At 36.7% G+C, this 27058-nt stretch overlaps 1 protein-coding gene across 3 annotated transcripts in view; it reads right to left on the bottom strand.

Annotated features, from left to right (window-relative positions):
- NPTN (neuroplastin) overlaps nt 1-26841 on the bottom strand; it is a 66428-nt gene extending 39587 nt beyond the window's left edge. For all 3 annotated transcript variants that reach the window (XM_012640621.1, XM_012640619.1, XM_012640620.1), the window contains exon 1: nt 26554-26841. In XM_012640621.1, the coding sequence (XP_012496075.1) occupies nt 26554-26644 (91 nt within the window). In that variant the 5' untranslated portion in view covers nt 26645-26841. The remainder of the gene's footprint in view (nt 1-26553) is intronic.
- Between the last annotated feature and the right edge of the window lie 217 nt (nt 26842-27058).

The raw sequence follows: 27058 nt of genomic DNA, 5'->3' as shown, positions 1-27058 counted from the left end.
AAAAAGAGGCAGTTTAAATTCTCCTTTTCAAAAACACAAAGAATAAACTTATCAATTATATATTAGGCTGTTTAACAATGATATTCGGGAAGAAAGTAGATATTGGTCAGGCCAAACTGTAAATTCACAAAATGTAAGATAAGATGGTAGTTATGACATTTTAGATCATGTCAAATTAATTTCAGCCTAAGAAACAGTGTCAACCTTTGAGTCACTACTTCTACAACTTAAATTCTCTTAACTTTGAGCAGCTTCTTCAAATGGGAATGATGCTGCCTACTCTTTAGGATAGTTGTAAAAATCATATAACGTATGTGGAAGAGTTCTGTAAACTGTAAAGCTATGTGCAAATGTTAAGTTACTTTAGGACAGACAACAGATAAATATTTGATATGACTGATCTCCTTTAACAAGGATTTTCATTCAATCCTGTGGTCAATTCCTATTGACAAGCTAAGCAAGCATGATCTACCTAGATCCGTGGGTCTAAAAGTAAATGACAAAAAAAGAAAAAAATTAGAAGTATTATAAAATGTCATGGGCCTCTCTCATCCCAGAAAAATACAAACATAATTTTGCATATAATTTCAGATATGTTCCAGACATACCTGAGTCTAGATTATACTACCGTTAGATGAGTGAACAGTTAAGGGTCTCTCTATTAAGCTGAGAGCTCACCTTATAGGGAAATGAGCCATGGTTTAGAACATCTGGGTTGGATTCTTCAACTTCTTCAACCTCAGTTTCCTCGTCTGAAAAATGGGGACAATAATTCCTATCTTCTTCATAAGGTCACGGTGAGATTCACATGAACAATGTCTGTAAAATTACTTTGTAACCTGCAAGCTATCAATGTAATAATATAACGACAATTTTATGCAAGCATTCTACTCTGTTACTTAAAAAATGATCTAAACCAGTCCTGGGTGTTCTGTTAAGGTACCTCAAAAGCAATGTGGGAGAAAATGGGGGGCAGGGCTCAGACTCACCTATGGAAGTGGGAGGTTGTCCACTGGATTGACTTTTTTTGAATTTTTCAATTTTCAAAAAAAAAAAAGCATTGAAAACCACTAATCTGGCCAGGCGCAGTAGCTCACGCCTGTAAACTTAACACTCCGTGAGGCTGTGAGGCCAAGGTGAAAAGATCACTCGAGCTCAGGAGTTCAAGGCCAGCCTGAGCAAGAGCGAGACCTCATCTCTACAAAAAAAATAGAAAACTCAGCCAGACATGTGGCACACGCCTGTAGTCCCAGCTACTCAGGAGGCTGAGACAGGGGGATCACTTGAGCCCAGGAGTTTGAGGTTGCAGAGAACTACGATGACACCACTGTACTTTATCCGGGGTGACAGAGCAAGACTCTGTCTCAAACAAAAAAACCAACCAACCAAAAAAACCCCACTAATCCCAAGAATTTCAACATGTTTCAAATAGAAATTCACATTAAATAAGGTAAAGTTGCCAGCAGTTAATAAAAATGATTCAGAATAAATTCTAGTTTTAGAAAAAAAGTCTTATAAAAATAGAACTTGACACCAGATCTGGGAAACAGAAGGAACTGGAAATTTTTTAAAGCAAAGAGAAGAATCAGCTCAGAATTAAGCCCTCTTTGCATTTCTTCCTGCATGTCTAACATGTTCCCAGAGCTAATGCCTATGAGCCTTAATATCTTTGCGTGGGCTCTAACAGATTGAAAGCCCTGCTTATATGTTATTTATCAGAAAATACTAGCCACTGAGTCCAGGCTTTTATAGTACTCATTTAAACAGCTTATTATCAAAGACACTCCTTGAGTCTAACATTTCTTTCTCACCCCAGAGAAGAAAGAGGAACTTAATTTACTCTTGAGCAAAGAAAGTCAGATCCAATAAAGTAAGGCTAAAGATCAGGTCCCATTTTGACATAAAAATGACCATGACTTTTTAAAAACTAAGAATGTGTCTATCCAAGGGCAAAAATGCAGTAGCCACAGTCTGCTGTCAAGCTAGTCTTGTTAGAAAACTTTAGGTAATTCACTTTCTAACTCCACAAACAGTACTCAAGATGCTGACACACAAGAGAAAAAGCTAGTTTTGCTAGCCATTAAAAATCAAGGATGTTTCATCCAAAGGAGAAAGACAAATGCACGCAAACCAGCTGTATCTTAAAGGGAGTTCTTAATGAAAAGCTTGGTTCAAACAGTGAAACCCTTATATATTTAAGCAAATACTCATAAAAGCTCTTATCCCAAAAGACTATAGCTATAGGCTAATAGCTATAGGCCAATCTAGAACTACACCCAAAATGGAGTTTTGAGGCCAAAAACAATTTTAATTAAAAAAAAAAATAGTTACGAAGTATTTTAAGAGTGTGCTTCAGTTGACCCTCCAGTTAGGATTTATTAAAGGCAAAATCTAAACAATATGCTAGAAAGGCTGAATATTCCAGTTTGACAAAGATTCTTTGCTTGACCAAAATTTAATCAGGCTTTTCCTAAGCTCATCTGTGAACTTCCCTGTAAAATTCAGTTTCAGCAAAGAACCCTGTTAAGTCAGTTTAGCAAGAACCCCTCATCCTTGATCATCCTCAGTATCTCATCAGCTTCCTTAACGTCCATCATCCTCCAGGTGAGGTCTAAATCACCCTGGCCTGTCCTCAGTCGGAATCTGTTTGGTTGGTTTAGCCAGAATCCTCCTTACTCTTTAAGTTTTCTCTTAGTAATTTTCTATCTACTGACCCCCACCCTGCTCCTTGGCTATAAATTCCCACTTTGACCATACTGTATTCAGAGTTTAGTCCAATCTCTCTTCCCCACTGCAAAATCATACTGTAGTGGTCCTTATACTGATCACAATGATCTGAATAAAGTCTTTCTTACGTGCATTAATAAGCATCATTTTTTCTTTAACAGATTGAACAAAACCATTTTCAAAAGCCATGGGTTATTACTAATCAAAAGCTAATCTTCACTAATTACTTCTTACGTGAAATGCATTTGTCTATAGATTCAGTATAATTTCTGACAACAAGCTTACTTTCTGTCTCTGACAAAACACCAACAATCAGGATTGAAATGTGGAAGATAAGGTATTCATCTCATTCTTTCATCATCATATACCCCATGAGTATCACAATGAACACAACTTGTCCAAGGTGACAGTCTAGAGTATAATCTAGAAGACATTTTAAATGAAAGAGGCAGGAAGCCTCCTCCCTCCACCTTTTTTTAAACAGCCATTCTCAGAAATCACAGACTCAAATACTTTGCGGAGGGAATTTTAATTTTTGAATCACATCCCAGGATGTTAGGTAATATTAGTTCTGGTCTTCCTAGTGATGAATTATTTCCAAAGCACAAACAGCTTATAGTAGAAACCACAATGGGCACTCTGTTATTACATATGAAAGGCACAACTTTCCTTAGATAACAAAATCCTAGAGGAGCAATGTTTAAACTTTTACCATGCATCAGAACCATTTGGAGGGCTTGTTAAAACACATACTGCTGGGCCCCATCCCAAGCTTCTGACTCAGTGAAGCTAAAGGGGGCGTGAGAATCTGCATTTGTAACAAGTTCTCAGGTGATGCCAGTACTGTTGGTCCAGGGACCACAGTACCACACTCTGATAACTAATGTCTTAGAGAGTCTGAAACTGTTAAATTTTCAGCTTGTTCAAACAGAAGGAAAATAAGGGCATAGGAACCACATAGATGTTTTTGAAACCATGTAAAGACTCTCCCAGCAGCTAAGTCCGAGATCCATGACCAAAACAACTAGAGTAGCAAAAATGTTTGCTAAAAAACCATGTCACTCGCTATGACTTCAAAGCACTGAACTTTATCTTCGATTTGTTCTGTTTACCTATCTATAAATTGAGACACGCTTTCAATTCAATTTACCATTTATTGAGGGCCTATTTACCAAGGACTTTGCACAGGGATAATTAAAATAAACTTTGTTCCTAAACAGATCTAAACCTTGAAAGACATGAGATAGAATAATCATCAAAACACAACACAACTGACAACAGCCACTTCTATAACAGATACACACAACAGTTATTATGAGAAATAACTAATTTTGCTGGGGGAGTAGGCTAATGTACACCTAGAAAGCTTATGCATTAAAATCTGAGTCAGCTGGGCAGAGAGGAGAGATGGTCTTCTTGTTCTAGGCAAGAGGAAACAGTATGAGCACAGTGTTGAAAAGTAATAGGAATGAGTATTAGATAAAGGTGAAAAAATTCAACATTTTTTGAGTGTTATTATATGCCAATCACCTGTTAAGTGCTCACATCCTACACTGAAAAATAGGACAAACTATATTCTCAAGACCTCACAATTTAGGGAAAATGACAGGCATCCTATAGGCTATGAAGAGCATATAGCTAAACACCTTGGGCTTCTTTCCACAGAACAAGGGGTGTGACTGATCAACTGGTGACAGTACAAAGAATGTCAGAAATAAGGAAGTCAATAGAGGGTTATTAGAAAGCTTCTTCAATAATCCAAATAAAAAATGAGTTTGAACTAACTAAGAGTGGCTGTGGGAATGCTGAGAAGGTGATGGATGTGAGTAACGTTTAGAAGATAGAATCAAGTCAACTTGTTAACCGGGGATGGAATGATATTGTAAATGGAATAAGGAAAGGCAGGCTGAGCGTTGTCTTGGGAGAAGTACAGGGTAAGTTATTCCATTGAGATGTCCAGACGTAGTTAATAATAAGGATCTGATCTTTAAGAGAGAGATGGAAGCTGGAAATATGCACTTGGGAATCATCAGCTTAGGTGGAAGTTGAAGCCATGGGAGATGAGATCACCCAGGGAGGATGAAAAAGGGACTGAGAATGGAACTTTTGGCATAATTATATCTCTTTCCAGATGATTCACTACTGAATGCAACATACTTTTACTACGATAAAATACACCCAATTAGGAATTAATTTCCTTTTTATAACTGGACAACACTTTTAATAACATCAAGTAAACACTTTATTATTATTTATTATTCGGAAGATTAAAAAAAAAAAAGAAGAGTCTTCTCATGTTCTCCAAGTAAATGACGCAGATATAAGACACAATATCCATACCAAAAGGTCCCAAAGCAGCAGTAGACTTTAGTTGACTAGAGTGCATAATGCTATTAATCTTAACAAAAAAGCCTTAACCTTTTGAGAAAAACAATGCCCATTTGGTTCCAAAGTAAAAATACTTCTTTTTTATAAATTAAGTCTTTAATTGACACATAATAATTGTACATATTTATGAGGTACATAGTGACGTTTTAATACAGATAATGTATAGTGATCAGCTCAGGGTAATTAGCATATACATCATCTCAAACATTTATCATTTCTTCATGTTGGGAAGATTCAATATCCTCTCTTCTAGCTTTATTAAAATATATAAATATTACTGTTAACTACAGTGCCATAAAACACTAGAACTTATTCCTCCTATCTAGCTTGTGTACTTTAACAAACCTCTCCTTATACCCCCTCCCCCCTACCCTTCCCAGCTCTAGTAACCTCTGTTCTATTTTTTATTTCTATGAGATCAACTTTTTTTAGCTTCTGCCTGTGAGTGAGAACATATAGTGTTTAACTTTGTGTTCCTGGCTAATTTCACTTAACATAGAAATGCTCTTTGTTAGGAAAAAGATAATACATAATCCCAACCAAATTTTCTCAACTTTTAAAAAGGAAAATATATGAAATCTCAGCCTAAAGCCGAAAGGTAAACCAATTCCTACCCTGTACCCTGCAATAAAGTATTGAAGAGAAACAAAGCCAATATACCACAGACCAAGTGATTCTACAGAAAATACAACAGAAATAGTAACTACTATTTTAGACCATGATAAAAGTTTATGAAGTATTATAATATTTATGCTCTTTTTCCTATGTTCTGGTCCTCTTCAATAATTCTGTAAAAACTAACCAGATATATTTTTGGAAAATAAGGATGTGACAGTAACACATAGCTAAGTGACCAAGAGATTCTACGTTCCCACAATGGCATGGAATGGGAAATCTCCTTCCTCCCTGTAGGTCCCAATGTCTCTCAATTTAAAAAATTGAGGATACTCGGTAGAATTTTACTGAGTATTATTTTGAATTTTAAAAAATGAGTTATGAAATGTGACAAATTTGATTCCCTTACATATAGATCATATTGACGATGTGCTAAAATTGTAAACTTACCAACTACTTAGGTTGTGACAGCAGCAAAAAGTATTTACATGATTAGATTAAGAGGGTCCAAGTATTGTGACATTTGACATTACACACTGTTCATGAAGATCTATATTCCTCTCCAAATTCTCAACAATTTTTATAATTATTGTTCATTCAGGAACATACGGCAAATCATTCTTAAAGTAATAAGCAATTCTGCTCCCATTAAATAGGAATTTATCATATATTCAATCCACTGTTAAAAGAATTAAAAGATCATACTTGTGGATTTAGTATGCCAATCTAAAAACAGACAATCAAGGATACTTTCTTAAAATTAAATATATTTCCAGACAACAAAATACTATTCAGTGCTAAAAAGAAATGAGCTATCAAGCCACAAAAAGACATGGGAATACCTTATATGCACATTACTAAGTGAAAGAAGCAGATCTGAAAAGGTTACATAGTATGATTCCAACTACATATATGACATTCTAAAAAAGGTAAAACTATGGAAAAAATGTCAGTGGTTACCAGGAGTTAAGAGAAAGGGAGGGGGGATAAATAGGGGGAGCACAGGGGATTTTTAGGGCAATAAAACTATTCTGTATGATACTATTAATGGTGGATACATTATGTATTTTTCAAAATCCACAGAACGTATAACACCAAGAATGAACCCTAATGTAAACTATGGACTTTGAGTGATGATGTGTGATGTAGATTCATTACTGTAACAAATGTACCACTCTAGAGGGTGATGTTGATAGTGGAGGAAGCTGTGTGTGGGTGGAAGGAGAGGGTTTGAGGGAACTCTACTTTTTGCTTAATTTTGCTGTGAACCTAAAATTGTTCTAAAAAATGAAGTCTATTTTTTAATTAAGTATATCATCTGAAAAATAATTATAATCATGTACTGAGATTTACTTGCCCTTGGGACTAAGTGTATCTTACTGCAGGTAAATTTAAAAAACAAAATACATAAATGCAAAGCTATCTTCCAGCAATGAAAATTCACTCCTGCCCCAATAAGCTAGTAATGTCCACCTATCTTGTGTTACTGACACGAGCACAGAAAAACACAGGGCTTTTTTCTAGCCTATAAATCATCTTAAACCTTGAGATATCCCAGACTTCCACTAGGCTACCTTAATTAATGTCCTCCTAATTTAACAGAAATTTAACTCCATTTAACGGAAATCTCCCGTCATAGGGAAAATACTGTTACCCAATATAGGAGGAAATTTCATAAGCTTTCATCCTGCTAAGTACCCAGAGGCAAATACTACACTGCTGGGTAAGGTACCACAAAATTTGTCATCCAAACCAGGATACTTTTGAGAGTAAAAGGAATGCTATTAATAATTATGATAGGGTAACAAGCACAAATTGAGAATTATGGTGACTCAACCTACAGGGAACCTAGAGAATGTGTTGTGTAAGATCAAGAAATTAGAGTGGAGCTATCCCAGAATAACACCCCAGGTCAATAAACTTGCAATTTTAATTACAGTATATTTGTGACTTACAAATCACTTTAAGCAATGATTTTCTAAGAACCCCTTCCATTGTTAAATACCTGTGGTCTCGGATTCAAATGTATCATGTCCTCCACAGCACCTCCAAATTCCTGGTTTTATTTTTTTTTCTCTATCAAAACTGATAAATCTTCCACCTTTTTCTTCTACATTCAATATTATTTGGTAGCTATACCATCTTTGTCTCAAATAATTTTCCCATTAACCAGAATCTCTTACCTTACTATATAAAGTACACAATTCAAGGTCCTATTCCCCCCCCAAAAAAAGTATCTCTCTTAATTTTAAATGATAGTTTACAAAGATTAGTGAACACTTTGCAAAACGTAGTTCTCCACTTAGTAATCTCAGAGTATTATCATATTTAGTAAAATCATAAACCCTGGTTAAAAAAAAAAAAAAAGGCCAAGATTGTGTAGGCATGAATTGATTTTCTAGAATGTGTTACCATGTATTCTGATAGTATTTCAGAAATGAATACCAAACTGCATGGTAATAAAATTCTGGACATATCAATTTAAATTGTGACTTTTAAAAAAGTATATCAGCATATAAAATCATTCTTTTAATAAATATATAAATATATGTCAAAATCTGAAACCTTAGTTCCCTTGCATATACAATCAGAAGATTGAAATAGATGATTTCTAAGGTTCTTTCAGCTTTAATATTCTACAAATCTACATAGTATAAATGGTTAATTGAAATGTAGTATTCTATGAAACCATGAAGATCCATGAAGCAAACAATATATTTTAATAGATCATAAATTATTTGGAAACCAGTATATGTCTCTAATTTTGTATTTCCACAATGCCTTGCTATGCACATGCTTAATATTTGTTAAAAGAATGGTGAGAAATAAGATTCCCATTAACCAAGAATTAAGGATAAAATCTTTTCATTAAATTTCAACTTACTAACTTAAAATGTACCAGTCATGTTAATAACCAGTATAATAAATGAAACCATCTTCCTTTGATTAGTGGGGTTTTTCTTAGAAAAGTGGACATCAGAGCCACCATTCTGAATATCAACAGAATCATACATTCTAGAAGAGTAGACCAGATTAGATATAATCTGAATTTACCATAGATGCCCTGGAAGTTACCTTTCACGAAAAAAATCAAATCCCTAATATCAGCTTGCTTTCTAACAAGCAAGGGAATAAAAATTGATTATAAAATAGATTTTTTAGTTGAGATTTTACTTTACAGTTAGAATACAACTTAACCACTCTTTTCTAAATTAGGTAATGATGCTGCCCATCATGAAGTCTAAAAAAAAGAAGGAATTTCAGATTCTCTGTAAGCCTCCTAGAATCAAAAACAGCCTGGGAATCTTTTTTTTTTTTTTGAAAAGATAACTTTGAAGAAAACCATGGAGGCAGAGGGGGAGGGAGTAGAACATTTTCTTTCAAAAAAAAAAAAAAAAAGAACATTTTGAAAAGATTACTGAACACATAACTAATGTCTCAAAGCAAATTCATAACAGCAGTTAACCTTTATTGTGTCAGACATAATGCAAAGTGTATCGTATAATTTAATTTACTATATAATAACACAGTCTACATCTTAAGGTTGTTATCACCATTCTACAGGTAGTACAGAGGCAGGATGCATTCCCTGACAGTATAATTCCAGAGCTTATAACATTACACTATATTGCCTCACTGATAGTAATGCTCTGTTTACTATGGACAACTAGAACTAAAAAATATCCTGTATACATTATTTAATCCATTTATCTTAGAATGACTGGCATAGAGTGTATTCTACTTCCTCAACAAGGTAACCAATTCAGGTCTTTATCACTACATACCCATCCCCGATTATCCAAGTTACTTATATAAAAATTCTATGTGTACCTATGAGTTTAAAAAGTATTCGGCATTACTAACCATGATCAATTTTTTCTTCGTAAGAGACAAGGTCTCACTCTGTCACCCAGGCTGCAGTGCAGTGGCATGTTCACAGCTCATTGTAATCTCTATCTCCTGAGCTCCTACCTCAGCCTTCTGAGTAGCTAAGACTACAGGTTCAAGCCACCACGCCTGGCTAATTTTTTTATTTTTTGTAGAGAAAGGGCTTTGTTATATTGCCCAGGCTGGTCTCCATCTCCTGGCCTCAAGAGATCCCCTAGCCTTGGCCTCCCAAAGTGCTGGGATTACAGGTGTGAGCCACTGTGCCTAGCTGATGACCAATTTTTTAAAGCTGATGTTCCTAACTAGTAAACTAGAACTTAGTAAATCTCCAGTTCTTACCAGCAGATCTTCAAGATGGATGCTAAAACCATACACCCTAAGATCTTCTTTCCACCAAGAAGGGATGAAAATAGAACTTTTATCCCCTTTCCAAACAGAAACTTAACAGCACACCTCTGCACTTTCCTATCATATATATACCTGGGTTTTGAAACTCAGGGCAAATGATAGGTAGCTCTTTCCCACAAAGAAGCTGACAAGCCTTATGATAAAAATTATTTTATTGAATTCATTTTGCATAGGGTAATTATATTTGTGCTATTGCATAGATTCTGCCTTAAAGGGGTCATCTTTTGGTCTTATTTCAACCGTGGACACATGTGTAAGTATTTTAACCACTGACTTTGCAAAGTATGCACAGGACCCCTTCATGCAGGTACCAAGACTGATGGAGTAGATCATGAACCAAAGGTACAAAGCACCCTCTAAAAATAGGTCTACAAAGGGGTCATCTATTTCATCAATTTAAAAACCATCCTCCTCAGACCTTTAGGATTCTTTGTAACACTTAGGGGACACCTTCTACCCCAAACAGCTCTACTTTTATCTAATTAACAAACTGAGATTCTACTTAATATTAAAAAGAAAAAAACTTTCTGCAGCTAAAGGTTGAAAATTCCCAAATCTAGTTCTTGCCCCAATTTAACACTTAGATAAACCATGGTCCAAAGAGGTTGTCATTTAGTTGCAGAACCCTTACTAGAATTCAAATATTCTGACTCATGTTCTATCCACTGAAATCTGCTGCCTCCTGAATCCTTCAAGAAATCCCAAAATTCAGCCAACTATCTAAATCTATTCTATTCTCACTTCCTAATTACTTATTTGTACTCTCACCAACTTGTTTCAGGTTTTCATTACCTCATAACTACACAATTGGGTAGAACCTCCACCTCCGCAGGGAGGTGGAGGGTCAGGTTACATTACTTACCTAGTGTCCCAAACACCAGCAAAATATTGCTGCTTGTCTTGAAAAGTTGACAGCAAAATTTTTTCTAGAATGCTTTCATTAAAAATTAGCAGAGGTGTCCCAGGAACTATCCACATGGCTAAGATACTAATGTGTGAATATTCAAGATTTCTGCCAAAAAAAATATGTGCCTGAGGATAAAAATCAGAGCAAAGTATTTTTCTTTTCCCTTTAATGAAGCTTTCCTTGTTTGGAATGAGAAAGGCTGCCTCTCAATAGACCAATTTCTATATCAAAAATGCAGTCATCAGCCAGGTGTGGCTCACACCTGTAAGTCTAGCACTCTGGGAGGCTGAGGCGGAAGGATCACTTGAGCTCAGGAGTTTCAGGTTGCAATGAGCTAGGATCATGCCACACTGCACTCCAGCCTGGGCAATAGAGCGAGACCCTGTCTCAAAAAAAAAAAAAAAAGAATGCAGTCATCAACATAATTCCCTTCGGTGACAATTAGTAACAACAGATGCATTCTAGCAGCTCCATACATTTACATAAATGAAAATATCTGTCACTCCAATTACTAGATTCAAAGAAGACCATAAATGCCAAGATGAACTGTAACATAATTAATACTACTAAAGGCAAAGCATCACAGTATGTAAACAGTATGTTTACGTAGACCAAGCTTTGAAAGGATACACAACAAACTACTAACTTATTCCTGGGAAGTGGCAATCTAGGGGTAAAAGGAAGAACTTCACTATTTTACTTTCAATATCTGGGTATTATCTGAAGTTATCATGTAAGCAAGTCCTTTCCTAATTCTTAAAAATCCAGTAATCTTCTTTCGAAAAATTTAATGAAGTAATTCTATGTCAAAATATTGGTTAACCACTACCCAATGCAAGAGGGTTCATCCCTCCTGTCTGCTAATATTTCCTCCTATACTTAGCTACCTCTATTCTTTGAAAATTCAACCTGATGAAAACTTCATTAAATTCTAGGCAGAGATGGCTGACAAGCTTAAGTATCTGGTTACCTCAGGCTCACCTAGTACTAGCAGGACTGTCAAGTTTTTCCAATGGTGTATTTTGAGAGTTTAAGACTTGATACAACTCCTGAAAGCTCTTTCACTGACAGATAGTGTTGCAGAATGGTAAGGTGACACTCTACTGGACACTACTAAAAACACATTCCACTCAAACTCTTTCCCATTCTGGCTTTAAAAAGCTGCTGAAATATACATATCTGTTACTAAAATACAAATGCCAGGAAGCTCATACTTCGACTGTTAATTGCTGAGCAATTTTCACTATAAACTATTGTTGTTCCTATTGCAAGTACTACTCTGTATACTTGTGTGGGTTTTTTCCCTTTAACGCATATCAAAATTTGCCCTTTCATCCTCAAGCTGAAAGTCTGATTACCCCCACTGGCCCCACCCCATAATTGAATTTTAATATCTAACTGCCACTAAGTGGCAAATTATATGCTCCATGGACAGACATTTCAGAAAGTTTCATGTGCACTCCACATTAACTGGTGGCCTTGCAGAGAAGCTCTAAAATTTACCAGTCCACAGCAAGTATCACACAGCTCACAATCAATATTCATTACCAGCCGCCTGCTGGAATTCCTTCTGCCTTCATGTCCTCAGTTCCATTGGGAATTAATTTCCTTTGTCACTAGACCTCAAAAACTAGCTGAGCTGTTTCTGAGAAATATGGACATTATGACCCTGTGGGGATTAAAAGATTAAAAAAGCATGGTAGAAAAATCTCCACTGTACAAAGAAAATCATTAAACAGCTACTAGGAAATGCAAAAATACCCAGAAGTCACAATATGCAAACACTCCTGTTCAAAAACAGTCATCTAAATTTTCACATTACAAGTATAATAGAATATGCCACCCTCTAACCAAAAAGGATTAAAATAAAACTGAATAAAACATTTTTAAATACCAAATCTAGAATTCAGTTTATCTAGAAACAACTGAAATTACCAGAAGGGGCAGGACCAAGAAAGGTATAGGTAAGAAGAGAATAAATTAGCATTAGAAAAAGACTTTAAAAAATGTATATATGTTTTATTTTATATATATGAAATTTTTTTAAAGTCATATATATACACATACACATATACATATATATAAAACTAAGGCATAGAGCTCCTTAAAAGGACTCAAAATCATATTGTGGAAGAAAAACAAAGATGGACGACAGAATTTTATGGGGACAGGAATAAAGTACGTGTTCACATGTTTCTCGTATTGCTTTAACCATTTAGATCAATGTCCTAATTACTAAAGAAAAGTTAAAAACGAAAAAAAACCTTTCTGCCGCTATAGATTGAGAACAAGACGTACAGCAATAGATGCATGTCTCTAAGGACTTCATAAGAACCAAGAAATGTTGAGCTTTCAAAACATTCACTGGATAATTGGAAGAAAATCATATACCAGAGTTCCCCAGTAAAAATCACGTTGCTAAATTTCTAACTTCAGCAACTATAAAAACATGTCACTTCTTGGAACAATCTAATTTTCATGGTGCAATACATTACTATAGTACTAGCAAAATTACTTGTTCCAAGATGACTTCAAAAATAAAGATCATTGCTACCTGGATATGTTAATGTTGAAAGATAACTGAAACACAAAGGAACGTCATCTATTGAAATACTTTGGAATCAGCATGTTTAATGTAGTGAGTATCAGGTTCCAAATACCCTAAATGGTAGGAAGGTTGTGTTTTAACCTAAAAAGTTCATTTTAATTACTTCTTTGCTTTTGTTAAAAATAAGAAGGGACTAATAGCCCTTATATTAAAGATTTCAAATTTTATAACCATTTCACCATAGAACACAAAGCTAGCTTTCAAACAAGATTAAAAAGCTAGATTAAAAAGTAAACCAAGATAACTTAATCGATACTAGTGGCAGAGAGAAAATTTTACCAAGCTCGTATCTTGTGTCAGGTACTACACTAGGCAGACACTTTATGTATGCAATCTCATTTTAATTTTTTTTTTTTTTATTTTTATTTTTTGAGACAGAGCCTCACCCTGTTGCCCAGGCTAGAGCTGAGTGCCGTGGCATTAGTCTAGCTCACAGCAACCTGAAGCTCTTGGGCTCCAGCGATCCTCCTGCCTCAGTCTCCCAAGTAGCTGGGATTACAGTGCCAGCGCCACCACACCCCGCTAATTTTGTTTGTTTGTTTCTATTTTTAGTCGCCTAGCTAATTTTTTCTATTTTTAGGAGAGACAGGGTCTCACTCTTGCTCAGGCTGGTCCTGAGCTCAAGCAATCCTCCCGCCTTGGCCTCCCAGAGTACTAGGATTACAGGCGTGAGCCACCTCCCCTAACCACCATCCTGTGAGGTATGCCTTATGCCTGAAGGCAGATGAGAAAATGGAAGTTAAGAGAGATTAAGAGATGTGCCAAACATCAAGATTTCAATTTAATCTCTCAGACTCCAAAATTCATAATATAATCCTTTGGTGAAGACAACACAACATGGAGGCCTGCTGACAATTTTATTTGACCAGCACAGTGTTTTTAATTTTATTTTGAGACAGGGTCTCACTCTGTTACCAGACTACAGTGCAGTGGCATGATCATAGCTCACTCTAACCTCGAATTCCTGGGTTCAAGCAATCCTCCTTGCCTCAGCCTCCCAAGTAGCTGGGACTACAGGTGCGCACCACCACGCCCAGCTAATATTTTTGTTTTCATTTTTGTTTTGGTAGAGACAGGGTCTCCCTATATTGCCCAGGCTGGTCTCAAATTCTGGCCTCAAGCAATCCTCCCTCCTCAGCCTCCCAAAGTGCTGGGATTACAGGCATGAGCCACCGTACCTACCCCACACAGTGTTTCTAAAAGTCCAATTTTTAGAGTTTTCAAAGCATGTATTCTCCAGTTTAGCAAATGGTACTTGCTTAGCTCCTGTGGTAAATGAGTTTACAATCCTGCTTTAATGCATGCTAACAGAAAAAATAAAGGCAAGTGAATAGCTGCTCTCCTTGCCTTTCCTTGCTAGAATAGGTGTGGTTTTGACCAGTGGTGGCCCTAGGGACTAAGTGCTATAATCTTGTATGAGAGGATACTTACAAGTACAGGGGCATAATGGAGATATTCTCAATGGTCTGCCTTTTATAGGACATTTTGGAAATTTGTGGATTTTTGGTTGACACAATGATTGTGGTGGCACTACTGGCCTTTAGTGGACAGACACCAAAGATCCTCAATATCCCACAAAATGGGAAAAAGTCTTAAACAATAAAGAACTGTCCCTCTTCCTACACCACTTTCAAATGACTTTCAAAATGAAAACCTTGTTCTGAGCCTAGAATCTAACACTGCTTTAAATATAACACGAAGTATTCTTGTATGGTTTTAATCATCATTCAATTTTTCAGGAATGCAATTACTAGGTAAAGTGAGCATAGATTGTTCTTTGTTTCATTTGGAACTTTAGCAAGAGCTGCTCACCTTTTCAGAAAATCACATTATCAATAGCAATGTCGCCTGTAGTATCTGAATCCCCATTATAGCACAAATGTGTAAGTCTGCACTTGTAGCTATAATAATCCTTGGTTTTCCTACATAAATATATGAACAGTGGGCTACTTCATTGTCTTCCTGTGTAGCCATGCCTGAACATTTACAGACTGATCTAAATATTTTAAGTTATTGTCCCTTGTTTTCTCCTTTATATTACATTTAGAGCATTATATTGTTTGGGGTTTTTTTTCCTTTAATAATGTGTACATAGGTTAAACCACCTATGAACTTCATTTCAGGATAGTAAAGAGGGGTTATAAAAATTTGCTATAAAAATGAGACGCAAAAAAAAAATGAGACGCAAGATAGACACCTGACTTCACTTTCTGTGACCTACCTGGGGGAGGGAGGGAATGAAGATGAAGGATAATAGGGGGTCCCTTCAACTAAACGGAACTTGAGATGAGCGCAGTAGGCATACTACAAAGATTACAGAAATTCAATATCAACCTTCCCAAGTAGAAGGGCATAATTAATTCAATGAAAAGGCTGACCCATTAGCAACCATTTAAAATGCACATTTTAATATCATTATTTGTCAAAAAAGCCAAGCTTGAAATAATCTGGCCCTTCTCATTAGTACTTTACTTTTCCTCTTCACTTTCTTATAAACTACTAGAATTACAGTTAATTTATTAAAGGTAAATGCTATAAACACCAGGCCCTATAACTCAAAGCTATATAAACATGCCACTTTACAATAGCAGTTTATTAAGCACTTTTTCGTACATTATCATTTAATCTCATAAAAACCCTGTGTGTTAACTAGTATACTCATTTTTAAAATAGAAATCATAGGAACTAAAATGGAAAGAGACAGGATTTCAGGGATACTGTCAAATCCAGTGCTCTTTCTACTCAAATTCATTGCCTCACAATGAAGTTCTTATGTAGATTTTTACATTTACAATGGTGACAGAGTACATCAATTTATTTATTATGTAATATTCTCTCCAACTGAGTTTAGACATCCAATTTAAACTATACTAATTCCTAGTTTCATTAAAACCACAAGTTTTTTAAATTTCTTCTTAAAATACTTCTTAGTACTTCTTAAAATTGCCTTAAATATATTTTAAATAAATATGTGTAAGTAGTTAGGATTATGTTTCATGTTACTTGACACCATTTTCCCTGAAACTGTTTAATTCTTATTATAGGAACCACCCCTAGTCCCAGCCCACACCAAAAGGACAAAAGGTAAATCTCGTATACTGAATTACTAATAAACAATGACACATCACAGCTGAAAAGAATTTATAATAAAACCCATGAAACCATGAGTTTTCTTAGTATTGAAATTTAACTGTAAAGAAATCACATCCCTCGTCTGTCACAGAGCTAATATCCACTTTCTCTAACTCTCTAAATCAGGTGACCATAATTCAGTCAGTGAAAATTATTCAGAATCCACTAGGAAGAAAAGGGTGTGGTCAATCACATTTTCATTCACAGCTTTTCTTCTTCCAAGCCAAGAATACAAATATATTCTAAGCCCCCAGGCAAAATTCTGGAAAAGGATAATCCTTAAACCAATAGCCCCAGAAATATCCTTATCATATACCATTCAGACAATAATGCCCTCAATTTCAAAATATTTTAGGTAAGAACAGAGAAACTGCTGAAAAATAGCCCTCTGCTCACCTCCTTCCTGAAAACCTTAATTTTCAGTGCATAAATGAAAACATTACTCTCTCTAAGGTAGCTGAATTAAAGAAAACATATATGGAAATGTGATGTAACCAAAATAAAGCAACACTACCCTAAACTATGTTTTCTCATACAAAATTTGCAATGTAACATGATTTTGCCCTTATTAAATCTACTTTAGGAAGACTTCTTTTAATACACAAAAACTCACTAAGTTACAAGGCTCTTTGTCTTTGAAGTTCTAACTGTGTGGCCAAAATAACAAAAAAACATTCTTCTAGGGTTGCCAGATTTAGCAAATAAAAATGCTTCATTGTTTATCTGAAATTCAATTATAACTGGGCATCCTACATGTTATCTGACAACCCTATGCTCTTTGCACTAATTATAGTGAGCTCCCATCTCTACCAAAGTATTACAGCACCAGCTCCCACTCCTAAAGAACAGGCTGGGGCTTCTATCACAGCAAAATTTTGACTAATTAAATATTAGGAGTTAGGATGAAAGTACTCTTTTCCAGGTGGTATGGCTTTCTCAGTAGCACACTATGTATCTTTTAATTTACCATATAAAAGAAAAAGCCTAATTTCTAATGGCCAAAGGTTATATATTTACTAGGTTCCATCCAAAGTTTAGTTACTCACACTTTTGTGTATTAAACACAGACTGGAAGAATTTCATGGTTTAAGTTTTTGATAACTAAACAAAAAGAAGTTGCTTCTGAAGGGTATAATAAAAGGAATCCTGTTTTAAGTATTACAGGCAGGTCCTAAAAGCTACTTTAATGGATTCCAAATTAATCTATCATTTTTCTTCAATTCATAATCATAGAACTCTACAGCTAGAAATAAACTAATTTCTGACCCTTAAAAACTTCTAGAAGCCTGTTTCATTTCATACTTATTTCCATAAAATTTTTCTCCTATTCAGCTCCTACGCAGTACAGCAGATATAACGGAAAGTGATCCTTTTTCGTTTTGAGGTCCCTCTCAACCAGCTATTTGCCCTACTTATAATGGTTCTGACAGTAAGTACAAATAACTCTATACTTCTGCTAGTTTCCATTAAAATCATCTTCTTAATACTAGACCTATGCTTTTCTTCCCCGTGCTCTACGCCATTGCTCTTTGATACAGCCCATCCATCTTTGGAGACTGCCTAATTCCCTTACTTCATTTACACTGCTACCTTGAAGGTATTAATAGATAATCACATCCCCTAGTGCTCCCTTTTCCTAAGTTTAGCTCCTTCAGGTTTTCTCCTAAATCTTAAACTACCATCAACATAGATTCTGTGTCTTTTCCTAAATGTGGTTAAAAAGTATACTTAATTATTTGGAGTTCAATCCTAGTAAGAAAACAGTAACACTGTTAGTAACACCGTAATTTTGATATGTGATTACTATGTTATTTGTCTAAAGGTAATTCAATGAGAGTTTACTGCAAGCTACCTGAAGCCTCTTTATACTTGCTCTTTTCCAAGTAGCAGTTTCCTGGTTTGCATTAAGGCCATTTATTTCATCTCCCTTGGTGAATGATTTGAGATTCAGCATTAATGAATATAATTTCCATGCTGGAGCTGCTGTGCTATTTTTTCCAATTGCTCCTCAAACCTGCTAAACTTGTATGATTAAAAAAATTCCAAATTAAATTTAACACGTTCCTTCAATCTATGGATTGAAAAGTTATTTCACAGATAGTTGCCAACAAAGGACAAGGACATCTTGCTGCCTTTTTGTCCTCCAAGAAGGAATGTCTAAAAAAACAAGAAAACAACCCTGCTGCTCTAGGATCTAAACGTGAAAGGCAAATGATTCAGTGACGTTTCCGCCTCCCCCTTACTCCCTTCCCTTGGCCAGCATTCAAGTCAATCTGTACTCACCAGAAATGTGACAACAGCATCCAGTAAGCATTCAGCTTCGAATAAACAGTCATGTTCCCAGCCCTGTACTACACTCAAAGGCAGGGACTGGGGAATAAGGCACACAGCTCTAATTTAAAAGAACAATCAACTACACATACTGATAAAGCTATGTCTTTTTTATTCAAAATACTTTATATTCAAAATACTATGGCTTCCCTTTTTTCCCCAGTTCTAATAGAAAAAAAAATTAATACTGTATAAATAATGGCTAAGGTATAAATCCAAAAATGTTATATTTTCTATATAAATAATGACTAGTAACAGTATGTGCTAATAGTACTGATAAATGCCTCATGAAAATCTTTGTGTTTACAAAAATTAGAATATTCCAGACTAACATGGCATGTAAAAAAATAAAACAAAACAAAGAAAACTACTACAAACCTAAAAATGCTGTTTTTCAAACTGAGTCTCATGGCCCATTAGTGAACTGTGAAATCAGTTTAGAAGTTCACTGTGCTTTTATTTAACACAGTACACAGAGTAAGGATACGGTTTCACAAAATGTTACATATTTATATAACTTTGTTACGTATTTATATTAGTCACAAATAAACTATTTCTCTATCTGGGTCACAGACAAAAAGGTTTGAAAGCCTTTTTCTAAAGAGCTTTCATATTTTTAAAGTTATTTTAACATGATTACATGTGAGTCATATTCTATTTTACTAACACAAACCAACCCCTACTAACTGCATTTCAGGTCCTAGAAAATCCTAGTTTGCAAAGTACTTTTTAGGTTATGTTAAAATTAATAAGCAGCAAGGATGTAACTGAAAATTGTTGATACTAGATGAGTATACAGGGTTTTATTAAATTATTTGATCTATTTTTGAGCATGTTTAAAATTCTAACAAAAACGTAAAGGGGAAAAAAGGCAAGGAAATGGGTCTACCTAACAGATAACAAAGTAGTACAATGAATAAGTTTATAAATTGAGATCTTTAAACACATTGTTTTTAAGGAATAGGCACTTCCTCCCATTTAATTCAGAAAACATTTGGGTTGCTTTCTTCAACTATAAGGGACAGGTTGAGGTCTTTAAAAAAATGCATAAGGGGCCACGTGCAGGGGCTCACACCTGTAATCCTAACTCTCTGGGAGGCAGAGGCAGGAGGATTGCTTGAGGTCAGGAATTCGAGACCAGCCTGAGCAAGAGCAAGATCGTGTCTCTACAAAAAAAATAGAAAAATGAGCCAGGCATGGTGGCACACGCCTATAGTCCACCTACTCGGGAAACTGAGGCAGGAGGATTGCTTGATCCCAGGATTTCGCGGTTGCAGTGAGCTATGATCACACCACTGCACTCTAGCAGGGGTGACAGAGTGAGACCCTGTCTCAAAAAAAAAAAAAAAAATGCATAAGGGATTGGAGAAACCAAGTCACATAAAGACAAAAAAACTTCCTCAAAAGATAACATAAAAATACAAAGAGTTAAGTGTGTTTCACTGTCTCTTCATTGGTCAACAACCACTTTCAAGCAACAGAAAAAACACAAAATACCTACCTACCTGGCAGGAATTCTCATTTCTTAATTGTTTAATTCACAATGGCAATTCTCCCAGGAAGTTTAATATGAGATCTCTGCATAGCAGACACTATTCTGACTTCCTTGAAACAAGAATTGAAAGTGTTGTCTGAAGTAGATTTAGAGATAGATTTCAAAACAGTGCATGCCTGAAAGTGAATTTTCATTATTTCCAAAAATAAGTTTCCAAAAACTTTTTAAAACAGAAAGTATCTCTGTGGGCCTTTACCCACTGGAGACAGTACCTAAGCTGTAAGGTCAATAGAATTGTGCAATTCTTAAGAACTGGAAAGGAATTTAGATGACATCTAGTCCAGTGGTTTTCAAATACTACTATCAGGAAGAAAAGAATAATCAATGGCATAATAATTTATATATGCAAGCATACTCTTATCTGTTCGTTTTTGTGTATCTTAATATATACGGAACATTATGCCTCATTAGTATTCCATCAGGAAAGGATTTAACATTTTGTCATGTATTTTATGTTTCACCACTTTTAGAATGTGAGTATCCCACATAGATATGATTATTGGTACAATTTGGGACTTAATGTTTTCTAATAATAGAAACTTACATAATATATAAAACTCCGACACTTTGAAAGTGATTTCACATCATCTCATTTATGTTTCACTGTCTAGTCAATTTGAAGCAATACTTGGGTGTAACAACGAGAAGCAAAGGGAAAAGATGCATGTACAAAATGACATGCTTCTGGAAAATACCATGAAGCATACCATAAAGCTCCAGTAATTAAGATTTGGTAAGAAGGCTAGTCTTAAAACATTCCATAACTGTTTTCAAAAATACAAAATAATATCATTCAGTACTTTTAGCACAAGAAATCTGACACAAGATGTTTCCATCAAGCCAACCACATTCAGTTTTAATGAACAGATAAGACTTGGGATTTTTTATTTGAAAAATAACAAAAACAAAAAGCAAAAAACCAGTAAATGACTGAGAAACATTAAATGTGTCCCCTATCTTATGCAAAAATAAATGTAGATACTTAGGAAATTCTTTAAATATTTAGTAAGCACCATATCGATACAGATAGACCAATTAAAAGTTCTGAGCAATCAGGTCAAAATAACCTCAAATTAATAAGGTTTGATTGATATATGTTTATCTTTGTATATACACAAAAGCAAATTTTAAAAAGTATGGCCTACTTTCAATTTCAAATAACATACTAAATTGGAATTAGGTATAAATTTTCACTCCCCCTCCTAAACTGAATAAACTCATGAAAAGTTACATTTTACTTGTATATTCACTCTTTTAAATTTAGACATCAATATTACTGGAATAACGTTTTCACACAGAATCACTTTTAAATTCAGTGAGAAGTTTATTTATGTATATAAGCCTATAAAATATAACCATTTATAACAAATTAATTTTACTGGAGAGGTTTCCTATCTTCCCAAAGCTAATCCTTACCAACTAAAATTAGGAATTCCAAAATAGGAATCCCACAAAAACCTACAAACAAGTTTAAAAATGCATTATCTAAGGTGTTTAAAATTAAACTCCACTATTTTAACTTTGATGTGTGAATTTACTTTAGAGGTCCCTGGTCTATTTATTCTTTCTGACAGATTCCACTTTTCCAGATGCTCCTCAAACAAAGATTCATTTCTCATTCTTGCATCCTGCTTTTCTCCTTGTACTACTGCAGCCTTTCTTGTGTCTTTCCCTTTCTCTTACAACTTCATTCTCTACTTTTGATCCTGTCCAGATTGTGCTCTTATTGTAAACAATAGTCTAATTTCTCATGAGGATCTGTATTAATTCATACAAAGTCACACCTGTAATGAACTTCAATCTTAATTTATGGCAAAATAAATTAACTGTGGAGCACATTTATATTTAAGGGTTTTTATTTCCTTTTGCTGTTTTAAACATTGGTACATTCAGAGGGTAAGCTCCGACAACACAAAAACCCATCTGTATCTCTAATTTGGATCTTATTAACCTTGTAAAACAAACCCAGGAACAGGTCCTGATGTAGTAACTAACATGGCCTTTCCTCCCAGACCCCTAACCAATTTCTCATGCCTGGATGCTCCATTATATCAGTAGTGACATTTTAGTCAGTTGCCTGAGAGACTAAAAGCCTGTGATGTCCTTAGGAAAGGCTTTATTCCAAGGCAAACTATTTCTTCTGGTCAAATCTTATTTGGATTAACTATGTCAAAATTTGTTGCTTGACATTTGGCATGTCATTTGTGCTACAGCTGAAACGGATAAGATTTGTCTTCTCTTGCGCATTTCAGTTCACCCAAAGAGCAGACGCACAATCAATTAGCAAATACACCTCTAAAAATGTACTCAGAGAGAGAAAATTGCCAAACCACTGAAGCAAACAGCACCTGACAGAAATGAAAAAGATCCATGAATCATCTAATACAAATACTGGCACTGTTATAACATACAATGTTGACAACTATCTAGTATCACCTAAGCAAAATGGTTTCTTAAAATTTAGCTTGTTAATAAAATTCATTAGAGTCTTTATTTTCTTCCATTGAACAATGTTAATTAACCAATTTTATATTTTCAGTATGAATATATTATGTTTTTACACTTTACTCCACATTCATTCATTCCACTAACTTCTATAACATGCCCACTGCTGTGTACTGGGTACTACATTTTATTTCCCTTATTCACAATGGTATTCTATGCAAAAGCGATATCTGGCCCATTGGAAAAGATATTAAATAAAAAAAAAAAAGGCCATGAAATCTCCCAGACAATCAAACTGAAATATGAACTTTCTCACCAGAATTTGCAATTGCAGACATAGTCCTGCTGATCACTTTTCTAAAAAAGTTACATAAGCAAAAGTACAAATCTCTGTGTGGGGCCTTCAAACGTCCTATTTACCTTTATTCAAGATGACAGCAGCATTAACAATTAAGTGTTCAATAAATACATTAAAAAAAATAATGCTACTTTTTAAAGGATAATAACAGTAATAGCTAATATTTACTGAGACTTGCAATATGCCAGGCTAAAATCTAAGTGACCATTATCTCATTTAATCTTCCCATCATCCCTGAAGAATGGACATTATTGTAATCCCCATTTTACATAAGATGAAACTGAGGCTTCCCTTACTCAAGGTCACTCAGCTACACAGAGCTGGAATTCAAATCCAGGTCTATCAGTGCACAAAGCCTGTACCCTTGATCATCATATTATACTGCTTGGTTTATACTCACTCAACCGTACTCTAAAGCTTTTGAATGTCTTATAAGGAAGGTTACTTTTTAGAACAAGTTTCTTCCTTAAAATGAACTTCCTTTTTGATAATACATATAAAAACCAATCAACATATAAGGATTTTACTTGAACCGTGCTATTACAAGTCTAAATATTTGGATGAGAAATAAAATCTATCTGAATGAAATCTCTGAATCCTTATGGTAATAGGCCAGACATTCACTGGAGCTGGAAGAGACCATGAGGGTCATCTAGTCCAAATTTTTCCTTTTAGTAATACTGAAACATAGGCCTTTTGAAAACAAATCTATACCCAATCTAAACTATACCACATTCCCAATCCAGAAACACGTTAGGTTTTTTTTTTCCAAATCATAACTTTGATATATAATCTAACACTGCTAACATTTTTACATGATACAGAGCATGGTATCCCTTCCAGAAGCACTGTCAGAAAATACAAACTCCATGACATAAATTCAGACAACTGCAGGGCTATATTACCAGTTGAAAGCTTGAATATTATCTTAAGACGTGTTATAGAAAGCTATAAAATGGCATCCTTAACTATATGAACCCAAACTCAAAAAAATAGCCATTTCTTGCTTGAATTAAATTTACATTCATTTGGGTCAACTAGCCAGCATTCACTTCATCGGTCATGTCATGTGACTGAGTTGAAGCTCAATTCAAGGGAAAGGCCTTTCTATGCTGTATCTAGAACACATACCACTGAGAGCAGCCAGATGAGTCTTTGTAGGCCTATCCAAAAACCTTGCTTTAGTTGCTAAGAAACTACAATTTCACCGTATTATAAATCACTGGAAAAAAACTATGCCAGCAGAGATCAAACACGTGAAGATCAAGATCCTCTCACCTATTGTGCAAAATGAAACCATAGTATTTCCATAAATTGAGTAAGTGAAATTAGTATTTGGTTTCCTTAAATTATATTGTTAACACAGTTGAAAAACTGATGAGACAAATCAGACCAACTCTAGCCTGCCTTTCACAGTGGCCTCATGCTTTGGAGGAAAACAGGAAAAATATCCAATATATTTAGCACATTCAATGCTAGAAACAGAAAAGTGTTTCCTTCCTGACCCCTGCAGTGATAATCCAAGGCCATGAAGCATACATAAGATTTTATTAGTACAATTTGGTACAAAAACACTTATATTAAGCAATGATGCTTTTTCAATCCTTTATTGATATATTTTCATGGTAATCTTCAGCATTTTAAGCCATTTCTCCTTAGAATACTCAACTCCACTGGCTGGATCGTTGCTTTGTAAAAATTAAAGTCATTTAAATTCCAGCCTTTCTAACAAGAGTAATTTTAAATTGCTCTAAATAGCATAATAATAAAGAGTCACTGAAAGATTAGCAAAAATAATTTATAGTTTACTCTCCAGTACTGACTTCTCACAAATTCTTTCATTAAAAAAAAATTTTTAATCTCTTAAAGGCTATTTCCACAACAGCAGAAACAGGTTCACAATCCTTCTAGTCTTACTTCTGAAAGATCAGTTCAGCAGCTGAATTGTAACACACGTCTTCAGTCAGAATCGCTCCTATCTAGACCCCCCCATGCGCATGATCCCCCACCATTTCTCCTTCTCTAAAGAGCTTCAGTTCAAAAACCAGGAATTCTCTCATTTCCACTATACCCGTATCTCAGGGACCACACTTTTATGTCCCTCAGAAATAACGTCTCTTCTCTCTTCAAACTTTTAGATCTCAAAAACACACTTCCTCCATCTCCCTCTCATACCAGTCACTACCCTCAAGCCCACCCCTGCAGTTGCAGCTGTGTCCCTGTCTTCCCAAAGGCCCAACCAATATCACACAGCATTTACCACAACCCAATTCCTCCCTCCCCGAATTTATCCCCCACACTGCAAACCAATATTACACCCCCGGCTTTCTGCATTTTACTCCTTTCCCTTATTTTTCGTCTTCACCCACCCCCATCTCTATTCCCCCTGCCTCAGTTTCAACCCTTTCTCCCCATCCTCTGCTCATTTTCCTCTCCTTATTTAGAAACTCCTTCTTGCTCTCCCAACCACTACCCTAGAATGCCCAGCACTCCACCCTCTTTAGCAAACCCAGCCCTCTTCCCCCAGCTCGTTTAGAGACACTGCTGCTTCTCTCTTCCAGGTCCCCTACTGCAGTCAACCCACTCCCTTCCCTGTCCACCCACCTTCCCCCAACCCCCAGATCCAAGATTCCCTGATTCTTTACCCCTTCCTCGGGGCTCTGGTACTCAGCTCACCATCAGTATTCTTCAGGACTCTTCCCCCGATCTCTCCCTTATTTTTAAGGATGTCACTCGTCTTACGGGGCCTCAGTAGCTCCCGGGAGCCCCGTTCTCTTGCGGAGCCTGACCAACACCACCCACAGTCGCTTAAACGCAAACGCCGGTCCTCTGCCACCTTAAGAGCTGCGCCCCCTCCTCATCCGCCCCCGCTACTCCAGCTCCTGACGTCGGCTTCCCTGGTGTCCCCTCGCCGACCCCGAGCGACGAGCTCCACGACGTGCAGCCTGTAAGTCAGCGACACCTTCGGCTCACACCGGACGCCCCCACCTCTCGGACAGGCGCCTCCGGTCCTCACACCAGCGCCTCTTCAAACCCTCGACCAGCATCTTCTCCTCTCGGACTCGCAGCCCCTCAGATTCCCGCCCGCCTCCCTTCCCCTTGCTCCGGCACCTCCTCAGGCCCGCGCCTGGCCCCTCCGGCCGCCGGCGCCCCGCAGCCCCCGCCCGGCCCGCCCCCGACGCCCCGCTTACCGTTCTGAGCGGCGCCTGGCCCTGGGAGGAGGGAGCCAGAGACCAGCAGCAGCGAGAGGGCCAGGGCGCTGGGGAGCGACGAACCCGACATCCTCCCTAGCAGAAGACCCAACAGCGAATGGGCCGGGGCCAGAGCCGGGGCCGGGGAAGGGAGGGGAGGGAGGGAGGGGGCGGGCGAGCGCGCGAGGGAGTGAGCGAGGGAGGCCGCCTCTGCTCGGCTCCGTCCTTCCCCGTCCTCCTCCTACCGCCGCAGCGCCCAAGCCTCGCGAGACCTTCGCTCCAGGCCGTGGGCGGCTGAGGAGCCACAGCTGCAAGGCTCGCGAGAAGAGGAGGCCTCTACGGATGCGCCCGCCCCTCGGACTCGGCGTCTCCGCCCCTGCAGAGGCTGATTGGCCTAGCGCAAGGTAGGTCACGTGCCAAGGGCGCTTCTGGCCACGTGACGGGGCGAGGCGGAGCTCCGCCCGCTCTCTGGGCAGTGCGGAACCGAGATTTCCCGCGTTCTGTT

Source organism: Propithecus coquereli, unplaced genomic scaffold, assembly GCF_000956105.1.
Source record: "Propithecus coquereli isolate 6110/MARCELLA unplaced genomic scaffold, Pcoq_1.0 Scaffold155, whole genome shotgun sequence".
Lineage (NCBI taxonomy): Eukaryota > Metazoa > Chordata > Mammalia > Primates > Indriidae > Propithecus > Propithecus coquereli.
Note: the sequence above shows the minus strand (reverse complement) of the source record. Positions and strands in the feature narration are given on the sequence as shown.